Here is a 14,381-nt window from a genome sequence, read left to right as displayed (position 1 = left end):
TTTGTTCATGACCCTTTCTAGTTTCTTGCAGTCTTGCTCAGAGCAGGAGATATACCAAGCTGTGATACAACCAGAAAATATGCTTTCTCTGGTGCATCTGTAAAAGTTGGTGAGAGTTGTAGCAAACGTACCCAATTTCCTGAGCCTTCTGGAAAAGCAGACATGTTGGTGGGCTTTCTTTATTTGTAACATCAAAGAGGGACCAGGACTGGTGACCTGGACACCTAAAAACCTTGAAGCTCTTGACCATTTCCACTTGATCTCCATTGATGTAGACAGGGGCATGTCTTCTGGTACACTTCCTGAAGTTGATGACTATCTCCTTCATTTTACTGTCATTGAGGGAGAAATTATTGTTATCAGACCCAGTTCACCAAATTCTCTGTCTCTTTCCTGTGCTCCGTCTCATTGTTCAGGATCTGACCCATTACAGTGGTGTCATCAGCAAACTTAAAAATGGAGTTGGAGGGGAATTTGGCCACACAGTCATAGGTGTATAAGGAGTATAGCAGGGGGCTGAGGACACAGCCTTGTGGGGCAATGGTGTTGAGGATAATCATGGAGAATGTGTTGCTACCCTTCCTGATCCTTACTAATGTTTATAATAATCATTTTCATATCTTATCTTTTGTGTAGAGGCAAAATGATAGTGACATTAATTTGCTTAATTGTAAGACTCTCTGATCCATGCCACATTAGTGTTTAAATAGAGCATTCATAAGCATCAATGATGCCCATGTTTCAAAATGAATCGCTCTTTGACACATGACATCATTTCTGCCTGGTTGGAGCGCCAATTGGAGTTGATGATTGGCATCAATCAGAAAGCAGGAAGCTGTGAAGAGGATAAATAGAAAAGCAAGAGGCTTCAATAAAGTTATAATTGGGAAAGAAAAGCAGTTTGAGAGGGGTAGCTGCTGGGATGGATTTGCATATTGAATATGGGGAGGTGAGATTTCTGAAGTGTATAAAGAGAGCAGAGTTAAAGGGTGTTAGGTTTGGGTATGCAGGACAATAAGTGAATTCACCTGTTGGCTGAGCGTTGGGGGAAACAATCACACAAGGAAATCGCTTTTGCCAAAAGTATGGTGACTTAAATAATGTAGTTCTGATATCACTGACTTAATTTACTGGCTTTTGTTACCTGTAGTCTGGTGTAAGCTAATCACCACTGCTATGTTCTAGCAAATTGGTGGCTGTTAACCAATAAACATTTTAAACCAGAACTCTGCACTGGCAACATCGGGCAAAAATTGTAATTAATTTGAAATAGGGCAGTTTGTTGTTCTTCCCCAGCCCTAGTTTTCAATATATTTGTTATCTTTTCTTCCTTGGGACTGTCTATATTAAGCTCCATGAAACATAGTTATCCTCAACTATGCTATGAATCAGCTGGCAGATGTGTCTGTACGAGTGAATTAAATTGGCTGGTGCTGCTTGTCCCATGGAGAGTGAAGTGTTGCATCAACATGAGCCACTCCACCTAGTGGCGTACTAAAACCAGTGAAGAATTGGTAAAGTGGGTCTCGTTAAGACATTATTTTTAATCACTATCCTGGAGTGGCAGCCCAGCACTCAACTACCAAACAAACAAGGATAGCTAACTATATGTACTCTTGAAAGTAATTATACTTAAATTATTTAGTTGTGATGTAACCTTACTTTGAACAAAGAAAATTACAGCACAGGAACTGGCCCTTCAACCCTCCAGGCCTGCAGCATGAACTAAAACCCCTTACCTTTCCGGGGAACATATCCCTCTATTCCCATCCTATTCATGCACTTGCCCAGATGAATAATAGAAGCAGATGGGGCAGTGTTAACTGAAAAAGGTAATTGGGTCACGTATGAAATGTGCTGTAGATTAAAAGCTAAAAGAACTCAAAATATGTTGATATGAGGCAGAAATATCATTTGGGTCACTTATTGATATTATCATTATTCAGAACTGGCTCTGAATCTTTTAACTTGAATTGTTTATATTCCTATTAGGTGTTGCTGTTATTGATAAGCCACTATGACTCCACACTTGAGCAACAGTGGGATTCAAGTGAAAACTGATTCGCATCCTGCTGAAGACTGACCTAGGTGTTTTTTTTAAACTATTTATACTACTTGGATGCATGGTATACTGTATGAGGAACAGCTCAGTACAGTTACCCTATCAAAAAGAAACCAGCACTGCAATATACATTTTTAAAAGAAAAATCAACTATGAATCTAAGGGTATAGCAAGATATGGAAACACTTTCGCTACTAGCACTGCAAGTGAAACTAAGAAAGTGCAAATTAGCGGGCATATGCTACCAGTTTGCTCTTGCCAAGTGATCTGGGATGTTCAGAGTTGATAAGCGACAGCCTTCAACAGAGCCCTATTGACTGGAGAATGTGAACGTTTTACTGTTACATGTGAGTTCTACACAGTACCGTTGCTGAAAAATCAAGCTGCTGCCTTTTTAAAGCACAATTGTTTGGATTAGATGAAGCACTGCATTTACCATATCAACCATTTTAAAAGAGACAAACCCAACATTCTAACCTCGGGGAGCAGAAGGGATATTTGCCATAATGGTTTGATCATGTTGAGATGAGCTGCACCTGTTATTTCAAATAATGTTCACCCCTCTCTCCTCTCTCAGATATAGCATTAGATCCCCAATTTTGACAGATGAACTAATAGAAGATATGAAGTTCCTGTTGTAAGTAGTTCCTTTGGTAGCCAGAAAACTTTAATGCAGTCTTCAAATTCTTTGTGAGTTTGCTATTGCCAGTACAGAAACTGTTTGGACACTGGAACCTCTTTTGCGCCGATGCCATGCAGCACTCTTAGTAGTCCAAGCCAAAATGGACCAGAATTGTTATCGATTTTTACAGCCTCACAGTTTAGACTAATGATATTCATTAACTTACATAGATTGTATCAGCAGTACTCAAATATTTTTTAAAATAAAAAAAACTTCAGGCACCTGTAATCGCATGTAATATGCAGATGGTGACAGGCAAGATAGACCATCGTACTTTCCCGTCCAGTTGATCTGGAGGACTTGGGATTGGGTGGTTTACACTAGGCAAATTAATACAGTGAAAGTGAAAACTTTAAACCATCTTGTAGAAGAATTGTTTTAAAAATGCCTTTAACCTCAAGTTTCCATTGTCCCAGCCTTCCAAAGTTTGCAGCTAATTGTTTGGCTACTTTTAATAAATACTGCCATCTAGTGAAAATTCTGACCAGCAAAATGCTAAAATCAGTTTTTTTTAAAAGAACAAAATACATTTTTAATACTAAATGTATTCAAATTCATTCTGGCTACAGATAGTGTGTTATTATGTCTAATAATACATGGAGCAGTATCACTTCAAGGCTCTGAGACTGCACTTGTATTCCTGATGTGAGTAGAATTCTTACTCATGAGGTACAGTAACATTGTAAATGTGGTTAATAGGTATTCGCTAAAGCCTTATTCATTTTAGTATATCCATTCCTTTGTAAAACATCGACTTAAAAAACACAAGATTTTCATACTATTTGCTTTTTTTGACTTTCTTTAATTTCCATTTCCTTCTTTACTATTTTTCTTCTGTTTAACACTTTTTTCCTTTTACTTTATAATTTTGATTGTTTAAAATCGCTTTAATAAATCATCCCTATACTTTTTTGTTTTCACTGTATTTGCCTCTGTGGCTTTCCATTTTAAGAACATAAGAACATAAGAAACAGGAGCAGGAGTAGGCCATTCAGCCCTTCGAGCCTGCCCCACCATTCAATAAGATCATGGCTGATCTGTCGCTGCTCAGTTCCACTTTCCCGCCCTCTCCCCATAACCCTTAATCCCCTCTCCTATCAAAAACCCATCAACCCGCGTCTTAAAAATATTTAGCGACGCAGCCTCCACCACTTCAACGGGCAGAGAATTCCAGAGATTCACCACCCTTTGAGTGAAGAAGTTCCTCCTCAACTCCGTTCTAAACCGCCCCCCTTTTATCTTGAGGCTGTGCCCCCTAGTCCTACTGTCTTTTTTGAGCGGGAAGAGTCTTTCCACCTCTATCCTATCCATCCCATTCATCATCTTATACGTCTCAATGAGATCTCCCCTCATTCTTCTAAACTCTAACGAGTACAAGCCCAGTTTATTCAGCCTCTCCTCATAGCTCAACCCCCTCAACTCCGGTATCAGCCTAGTAAACCTCCTCTGCACTCCCTCTTTTTTTCCAGTTTTTAATGATTTTTAATTTTTAATTTTCTTCCAGTTTTTAATGATTCTCCAGTCTCTGAGCATTGAAATATATGAACCTTGATTTGTTTTATCATGTGTTTCTGTGCAGATAATTTTGTGCAGTGTGAGAGGTTTGAATACATTTGTCAATTTGCTTTTCAATGTTTCTTGTGTCCTCTTTGGTGTTTTCCTTCTGTCTCTTAATTTCACCATCCTGTCTGTCGTTTCCTGTGGATTTTCTTTTAGATGCTATTTTACCTCTGCTGTTTCCATACAGCCACTACTACTGGAGCTTATTAGATTGATGATAATGCTGCACTACTGCAATAACCTGGTAAGTGTTGCCCATGGTTTAAGAACATTGTCTAGTGCAGCATGAGGGAAAATATAAAATGCATTAGGGAATGAATGAGTGAAGAGTCAACTAATTTTGGAGCTTCTGGAGAGCCATACCTTATAACCCTACAGTGCAGAAGGAGGCCATTCGGCCCATTGAGTCTGCAACAACTCTTCGAAAGAGCATCTTATCCAAGCCCACCCCAACCTATCCCCATAACCCCACGCATTTACCATGGCTAATCCACATAACCTACACATCCTTGGAAACCGGAGGAAACCTACACAGATAGTCACCCAAGGCTTGAATTGAACCTACGTCCCTGATGCTATGAGGCAGCAGTACTAACCACAGTGCCACTGTGCCACCCTGACAGGGGACTTGGAGTCAGATTAGCTAATGCAAAAATGTTTATGTCCTGCTTTTCCAATGAATCCATTTAATGTGTATGTTCGAACTACCAGAGGTGCAACAATTATAGAAGCTTTTTTAGTTTCCTTCACAAGAATTTTTAATTATGGTTCGATTGTTCATTTATATAATTATAGGTTGATTTGAATATTTTTGGCAACCTAATGACGTGCAAATATAGTTCAATGAAAATCAAGTATTTTGGTGCCAATGTGATCCTGCCATTGATTATCTACTAAATGTTACTGAGTTGGATAATGGTTGCGCTTCTAATGTCAAACGCAAGTTACTAATTTAATTTATGTAAGTTATTATGTTCAGTACATATACTATTCCATTCTAAGCAGTGTTACAAAATAACTCTCCATCCACAATAGTGAGTGTCATAAAACATAATTAATTTGTAATTCTGTAACTCTGTCTTCATTGTTATGTATTGGACTACCAAATCAGACCAAAAAGGTCATAATATAGTGACAGAGTATGGTGTCAGGGATTAATGTACCATTGCACTCTGCTGTCATTTGAAACAGTGTTTAAAATCTTTTTGGGTTTTATGTAATGATTTATTTTAAATGTTCCTGTCATATCTATGGAACACAAGACTGTGAAGCACTCCTGACTGTATTTTATTTTTCAAAATGTCAATAAAATGACAGAAATAATTTGAACATTTTATTGTTTATTCAGCTTGGATAGATGCAGCACATTTGTCTTTTTATGTGTAGCGCTTGACATTTTCTTGCTACTTTAGAACACTGACAACTGGAATCAATTCTCTTTGTATCTCTAATTTTAAAGTATATAGGTTTTTATTACTGTAATGTTTCTTACATTTCATGAAGGAATTTATAGAGGAAAGAAGAAAATAACAAGTACTCAGAATGGCGAGCAATAGTAAGTACAAAGTGGATAGTTCTGCACCTGAAATATAATCAGATTAATATTTAAATTGCAAGTAAATTTAAACTCCTATGTTTCCTATTGTTTTAAGATTTGTCAGAATTGTGTAATCTCATTTGAATTCAACTGAAAGAAAGGTTGAAGCCATCTTTAGTTGATACATACAGATCTTGTATCAACTGTTTTATTTAAATGCTACAAAATATTACAGACAAGTCAATGAGTAATTTGCCATTAGAATTTCAGGAATATTTTTAAAGTTGCTTGGTGGTACAGAACTTGAATATTGCTGGTAAAAAGTTGCCAAAGACTTGCACTCATCAGGACAAATGCAAGAGTACCAAATTTCAAATGATCACAATTAATACTTCAGGAGAAAAGAGTGATGATTGCTTGGCAAGTCCACTGTGGCTGAGGCATTGCCATACAGAAAGCAACAGGGGACTATAGGCTCCCCAAACTCCAGGTAACTCAAAAATAGGCACAAGGCTTAAATATATTCTTTTTCTTTGCAGAGAACAGGTCTCTGCAAGGCAATGCATATAGCTTTTAATAAGCTTAAATGAACCATGTTACAAGCTCAACTGACTATCTTAGATTGGTTGTTACTGTAGCTGTTAGCACACTCAGGATTCATAGAATCCCTACTGTGCAGAAGGAGGCCATTCGGCCCAACAAGTCTGCACCAACAACAATCCCACCCCATGCCCTATGTCCACAACCCCATGTATTTACCCTGCTAACCCCTGTAACCCACACATCCCAGGACGCTTTGGCCAATTTATCATGGCCATTCAATCTAACCTATACATCTTTGGACTGTGAGAGGAAATTGGAGCACCCAGAGGAAACCCATGCAGACACGGGGAGAATGTGCAAACTTTGCACAGACAGTGACCCAACCCAGGTCTCTGGAGCTGTGAGACAGCAGTGCTAACCACTGTGCTGCCCAGCCTAATCACAAAATCATATCTAACAGTAGATGTTCTGTTTGGGGTTTTGCAATTGTGGACTGATTGAGTACAGTCTGTATTCTGCCTATTACAAACAACCAAAGGAACATGCCATTTGAATCAATCAGTCTGGTGTTGGATGCAATTCTGTGATTTTTCCAAGCAGCTGAAGCCTCCAGTTATGGAGGCTGGAGAGCAGTTGGTGACTCTTGAATTTGAATAGTGATAGGCTTGGCAAAATGCATTCTCAGTCTCTGCTCTCTCACACACAAATAAACAGGCAAGATTAAAATGAAACAGGTGATTTTTTTCATTGAAGCAGCACACTCAATGAAAGACTTTACAAAACATTGAGGCATTTGATGTTAGACTCAAAATTGAGTTAACATAAGAACATAAGAAATAGGAGCAGGAGTAGGCCATCTAGCCCCTCAAGCCTGCCCTGCCATTCAATAAGATCATGGCTGATCTGTTGTGTCTCAGTTCCACATTCCCGCTCTCTCCCCATAACCCTTAACCCCCTTGCCTATTAAAAACCTATCAACCCACGTCTTAAATATATCTGGCGAGGCAGCCTCCACCACTTCAACGGGCAGAGAATTCCAGAGATTCACCACCCTTTGAGTGAAGAAGTTCCCCCTCAACTCTGTTCTAAACCGCCCCCCCTTTATCTAGAGGCTGTGCCCTCTAGTCCTACTGTCCTTTCTGAGCGGGAAGAGCCTCTCCACCTCTATCCTATCCATCCCATTCATCATCTTATATGTCTCAATGAGATCTCCCCTCATTCTTCTCAACTCTAACGAGTACAAGCCTAGTTTATTCAGCCTCTCCTCATAGTTCAACCCCCTCAACTCCGGTATCAGCCTAGTAAACCTCCTCTGCACTCCCTCCAAGGCCAAAATATCCTTGCGTAAGTGCAGCGACCAAAACTGCACACAGTACTCCTGCTGCGGCCTCACCAGTGCCCTGTACAGTTGCAGCAAGACCTCCCTACTTTTATATTCAATCCCCCTCGCTGTGAAGGCCAGCATCCCATTCGCCTTCCTGACCACCTGCTGCACCTGCAGGCTGGGTTTTTGCGACTCATGCACAAGGACCCCGAGGTCCCTCTGCACCGTCGCATGCTGCAGTTTTTCACCATGTAAGTAATAGTCCTTCCTACCATTATTCCTACCAAAGTGGACAACTTCACACTTGCCAACATTAAATTCCATTTGCCAGTTCCTGACCCATTCGCCCAGCCTATCTAGATCCTTCTGCAGGCTCTCCACACCCTCTGCACAATTTGCAATTCCACCAATCTTGGTGTCATCAGCAAATTTCGACACCATACACTCGGTTCCCTCCTCCAGATCACCTATATAAATGGTAAATAGCTGAGGCCCCAGCACCGACCCCTGGGGCACTCCACTAGTCACCAACTGCCAATCCGAATAGCACCCATTGACCCCCACTCTCTGCCTCCTATTTGACAGCCAATCCCCTATCCACGCTAACACCCTACCCCAATTCCATGCCCCCTGACCTTCTGTAATAACGTCTTGTGAGGCACCTTATCAAACGCCTTCTGAAAACCAAGAAACACCACATCCACCGGCTCTCCTCTATCCACTGCCCTAGACACATCCTCAGAGAACTCCAATAAATTCATCAGACACGACTTCCCCTTAACGAAACCATGCTGCGTCTGCTCTATCAAACAATTCTCCTCAAGATGCCTCGCTATTTTCTCCTTGATCACGAATTCTAACATTTTACCTACAACAGACGTTAAACTAACCGGCCTATAATTCCCTGCCTTTTGCCTGCCACCCTTCTTAAACAACAAGTTAATCCGCTAATTGCTACTTTGTAAATAAAAATGGTTGATAAAAAATGTTAAGTATTTTAAAATTATTTCTGAGTAAGACTTAAGTACAGTAGCATCAAAGTAAATTGCAATGCAAACAATTATAACAATATCATCACAATTTCAAGAATATAAAATGGGATAATGCACTAATTGCAATTTTACAGCAAGTCTGTGGAATAAGGATAAAGGATCTTTACAAGCACTTAGTGAGACTTATCTCCAATGCCAATTGAATTTTATGCCAATTGACTTTAGATTAAACCCTGACTACCCTACCCATAAACAATTCTTTGTTATTCATTGCAGCACTAACATTTTAAAATATCAAAATAACTGAACCAATCGCATTTTTCAGTTCTTCCAACATTGTTCCATAGTCTGTTGCATGCTGCACTTAACACTTGTAAGAACAGGAATAGATGCTTTGGCCCCTCGAGCCTGTTCTACCATCAGGGATGTTTCGTATATTGGTTATGTGGCCTATCTTATCTTGAGCGACTCTGATCTGACTCAGGTAGGTTACTTCGAACTGCTTTATTAACATCATATACAAGATGGGGGCGTTATCTCATCTCTGAATATAGTCTGTTCTATCTGCTGTACAGTGTTGAGTACATGACTACTGCTGTCACTGTTACACTGTGACGTAGGTCACTGATTCATTACCTTAACTATTAATCCATTAACCTACAAGTGTGAACATGGCTGACCTGCGACCTAACCCCACATACCATATCTCTAGCCCCATATCTCTTAACATGTCTTTAACAAAAGTTGATCGAGCATCAACTGCTGAAGAGAGTCGCAAACATCTAACACTTGTTTTGTGTGTAGAAGAGTTTACAAATTTCACCACTGAAAAGTCTGGCTCAGGGCTCGTGCCACATCCTCCCATGCCAACGTACTAAATTTTACTTCATACTTCTCATTCTCCAGAACCTGCCAATGCCTAACTTCCACTTTTTTGGAATGTGTTCACATCTTAATCACTAAATTTGTGGGGTGGAATTTTCCTCAAAAAATGACAACGTAATTTCTGGCGAGATCTGGATCACAATCTTGATTTTTTTTTTGTGCCTGAGGCTCAACATTTCTAATCCCCCTCCTTTTGGGGGTCAGCTGAGCACTTAAAGCAGGGGGCGCTGCATTTAGCGGTTCCACAGCACTTAGTCTCATTCTAAGCCAGGACGATAGGAGTAAGGAGATCAGCTCCTCTTCACAGCAGGGGCCCTCACCCATTTGCTGGAGTCCTGCATCAGGGTAACAGATGCTGCCTGGGAGATGGTGGCAGCACAGGTCTATGCCAGCAGTCTGGCCAAGAGGGAGGGAGTACAATGTAGGAAGTAGGTGAATGATCTATTACGAATGACCTACTGTCATCTTGTCACTTGATCATTCTGTCATGTCCCCAGATGTTACTTGGAACCCACAAGTTGCTACCTCACAGTTTTCCAGCAGCTGACCTCCCACCAGCTTCCTTAACTTCCCCCTCAGCACCACGGCACTCCTCAACAGAACCCCCTCCTGCCTGGATGCAGTGTCCACACGTGTTAATTATCATCAAGCTCATATCTTTTGTGTCCCTGCGGGAGAAAATAGCCCCCAGCTGCAGAGAGAGAAAAAATAGGCAATGGACTGCCCGAGCTGAGGATCCTGACTCTATTCAATAAGAGGGTCCATGGGACTTGCAGGGGAGGAGCAGGGGCGGGCCTGTACCAAGTGAGGTTGCTCTGCGGGGGAAAAGTGAGGAGTCATTGTATTTCATCCAAATGATCAGTCTCAAATAAGTATTTTGTTGTCCAAACACTTGACCACGCCATATGCTAAAACACTGGCCTTTGCCTGGCAAGAGCGTCAACCAGAGAGCCTGGCCTGTCCACCAGCTGTGCCCCACTGCCCATCCTTGTGAACACCTCAGAGATCATCTCCGAGGACGACATGGATGAAGCGTCATGGTATCACCCGCACCGTTCACCGTTGCAGAAAGAGAGACACCTCGGTTGGTGAACTGAGCAGCCGGGCTTTTGGGTCACTTTCTGGTGAGCACCACACTGCTTCTGACGTGCATCAGGTGGAAGCAGGAACATCCCAGGGATTGGAGAGTCAGATCAGCTGGATCCCAGGACACAGATGTGCCCCAGCCAGGTGCCTTGTCTCTAGCCATGTTTGAGCTTCAGCTGCTTGAGATGCAAAGACAGAGCTGGGAATACCAGAAGGGTGACTGCAAGGTCAAATGGAGAAGTTCCACAGCCTTCTGTCGCAGATATGTTGTCGGCTTTGTGTGGCACCTGGGCCAACACTGCAAGAGTGGCAACGCAGCGGAAAGCACAGGACATTTAATCCATGGCTGCAAACCTCAGTCCCTGAGCACCATGGTCCAGACAATGACTGACCTCCAGGACTGGTAGCACCAGATGATGGCCAGGCTTCTAGAACTCACTCCAGCTACTCCTTTGCCCCATTCAGTAACCCAAGGGCCCACGAACACCCGGAGGAAGAGGAATGATGGAGCACCTGTGAAGGCCTTCCACCTAGGAGAGCCTGGGAGTGAATTTCCCCCTTCCTAATACTTGTACACCTCAGGGGGCACAAGTATTAGGGCTGAACAGGGTGAGGTGGCAATACCAGTGCCACCCGAGAGAAGTCTGGGGCCCCTCCAGGTCCCAACCTGCCACTGGATGCGTGCCAAAGGCATCAGGGCAGGGAATGCAGCTGGCTGCCTCCACTTCTGGTGTGCAGCCTGGGACACATCTAGACATAGTTGAGGGTACGCAAGGCTATGGAATTGTGGTGGCACAGAATGGGCACAGGTGAGGTTAGGCACAGATAGTTGGAGGTCTTTATCAAATGTTACAAATGCACATGTAACTATATTATACAAACTCAAAATAACATAATTCCTGAGAGCACATGGTGGTGCACAGACCCTCACCCCCGAATCCTCCTCCAGTGCTCTGTGACAAAGGGACCTCAGGCCAAAACTCACTCTCTCTCTCATGAGCCAACAAATAGGAGTCAGAAATAAGCAATAACTGAGGAGCATCACAGACCTTCTCTCACTGCAAATGACCATCACTGTCCTGCTCTCTCTGATCAGCAGGCACCAGGAATACCCAGGCCCAGCATGCTGGTGACTGAAGTTTAACACAACTTTTCTTCCGTGGTCACAGAGGGGTTAGCATCGTCTTGGTAGAAGGGGGCTTCTTGAGCTGCCGGACAACATGGTGTTTCTATAGGGTGAAGCAGAAACTGATGAGGGCAGCCCTGTTCCTTCTACCCATGGGAGCCCTTGCCCCCTCCTGGTCTCCATCTCCCAGCTCCCCTCAGGCCTCTTCCTCCACTCGCACTTCCTCCTCACCGCTCCATCACAGACCGGTTGGCGCTGTCATTGAGCCACACAACCCACAGACTAACAATGCTATAAAATTGTAAATGACACAGGCTTCAGGGCGACACACACCAGTACGACCCTATCCTGGAGACACCTGACAACCTCACCCAGCCACCCAACTTTGCTGAAGCCATGGTACCCGATTCCTGTTTCTAAAAACTAGTAGCAATTCACACCTGGGTGACATCCCACCTAGTGAAGTCTGACTTTAACATCACTAAGTACATTATAATGCATTAGAATTGAGCTAACTGCATCAATGGGGCAGGCCCAGAGATATCATATTCTGAAACCTTACCAACACAAATCCCATTCTTGACCTTTCTTGATATTTTGTGGCCATAACAGGATTGTGCCCGTGGCTAACTGGTCCGCTAAATTCCGTCCATGATATCTCTCTGCAAATATCCTTTTCTCTGCCATATTTTTCCTGCAAGTCAGCGCACGGCTTTTAATAAACAGTTACTTTGTAACTGCAGTGGTTATGTTACTGGACGAGTAACCCTGAAATGCCTGGATTATTGGTTTAGAAACACAAGTTTAAATTTGACCATGGCAACTGAGAGATTTAAATTCAGTTGATTAAAAAAATGTGAAATTAAAACCTAGTATCAGTAAGGGTAACCATGAAACTACCAGATTGTTATAAAACCCAGCCAATTCCCTAATATCCTTTCGAGAAGGAAACCTGTTAGACAGTCTGACCTGTTTATAACTCCAGCAATGTGGGTGACTCTTAAATATCCCAGCAAGCCACATAGTTATATTAGATCGTTGTAAAAAAAAAAGTAACAGGAATTAAACTGGACAGACCATGTGAACCAAAATATTGATATGACAACAGTCATTCTGCCAGGAGGGAGTGGCCCTGGGAGTATTGTCTCCACATTTAATGAGGTCTGAAGGAGTTTTGAGAGTAGCAAGGGTATAGATGTACCATAGTGGTAGACAATGCCCATCACCACAAGTGAATCAATAGCACCTTGCCTGAGAGCTGGCTGAGAACTGAAGAACACAGCTGCCAGATTAGGCCTATGGTAGGTGGAGGTGAGGAACTTGCATAGCCGAAAAACCCACTTGACTGTATCCCTTACCAATCTACCTGCTGCGGATGCATCTATCCAAGTATTGATATGACTAACCACTGCACAGTCCTTGTGGAAACCCTCATCATGTTATGTGACAGATTCAGATAAAAGCTAGCAGCTCTAAACTGGACATCTATAAGGAGCTGTTGGCCATCAGCAAAAGAGTTTTATTTCACAATCTAACCTCATGGACTAGCAGGTCTCTTACTCTACCATTACCATCAAGCTAGGGGACCAACCCTGGTCACACAGTGTGTGGAGAGTATCAAGAACAGTAGGCATACCTAGAAATGAAGTGCCAATCTGTTGAAGCTGGTCACTTATCAAAGATAAGCCGTTCACAACCGATGAATCAAATCAAAACTCTGCAGTCTTGTCATATCCAGTCATGAACAAAGTTGGGCAATTATACTAACAGGAGGAGATGTCTCCGTGAATATCTCCATCCTTAATAATGGACCTCAAAGTATGAATCCAATTAGCAACACTCAGGTGTTTGCAACCATTGTCAGCCAGAAGTGCTGAGTGGATGATTCTTTTTAGCCTTTGCCTGAAGTCTGTGCCATCACAGATGCCAAACTTAACCATATAAATTCAGTCCACGTGATATCAAGAAACAACAGAGCGCACTGGACACAGCAGAAGGTATAGGTCTTGATAACATTCTGGCTGTGACGTTGAAGATTTGTGCTGTAGAACTAGTTGCACCTTTAGCCAAGCAGTTCCAGAATACATACAATACTATTCTGAACAAAGTGGAAATGTGCCCATGTATGCCCTGTTCACAAAAAGCAGGACAAATCCAATTCAGTTGATAACCATTTCATAGGTTTACTCTCTATCATCAGCATCAAAGTGTCAGAAGATATGGGTGACATCACTTATTTAGCAAAAACCTGCCCACTGATGTTCAGTTTGGATTGTGTGGACTATTCAGCTCCAGACCTCATTACAAACTGGGTCCAAATATGGACAAATGAGCTGAATTCCGGAGCTGTGAGAGTGACATTGATATCAAGGCAGCATTTGACAAAATATAGAATCCAGGAATTGAAGTTAAGAGGGATCGAGGGAAAACATTTCATAAACTGGCCATAAATGATACAAAAGAAAATGTGTGTGGTTGTTTGAGGCTAATCATCTTCAGGCCCAGGACATTGCTGCAGGAGTACAGTGTCCAAGGCTCAACCATTTTCAGCTGTCCCCTCAATGACCTTACTCCATCATAAGAA

At 42.2% G+C, this 14,381-nt stretch overlaps 1 protein-coding gene across 3 annotated transcripts in view; it reads left to right on the top strand.

Moving 5' to 3' along the window:
* The window catches only part of LOC145351821 (kelch-like protein 3), a 114,939-nt gene extending 111,252 nt beyond the window's left edge, over positions 1-3,687 (top strand). For all 3 annotated transcript variants that reach the window (XM_080201498.1, XM_080201497.1, XM_080201496.1), the window contains one exon: positions 1,993-3,687. In XM_080201498.1, the coding sequence (XP_080057624.1) occupies positions 1,993-2,021 (29 nt within the window). In that variant the 3' untranslated portion in view covers positions 2,022-3,687. The remainder of the gene's footprint in view (positions 1-1,992) is intronic.
* Positions 3,688-14,381: the final 10,694 nt, after the last annotated feature.

Source organism: Carcharhinus amblyrhynchos, chromosome 13 (genome assembly GCF_965287045.1).
Source record: "Carcharhinus amblyrhynchos chromosome 13, sCarAmb.v2.hapA, whole genome shotgun sequence".
NCBI classification, from domain to species: domain Eukaryota; kingdom Metazoa; phylum Chordata; class Chondrichthyes; order Carcharhiniformes; family Carcharhinidae; genus Carcharhinus; species Carcharhinus amblyrhynchos.
This window is presented reverse-complemented; position numbering and strand designations above follow the sequence as displayed.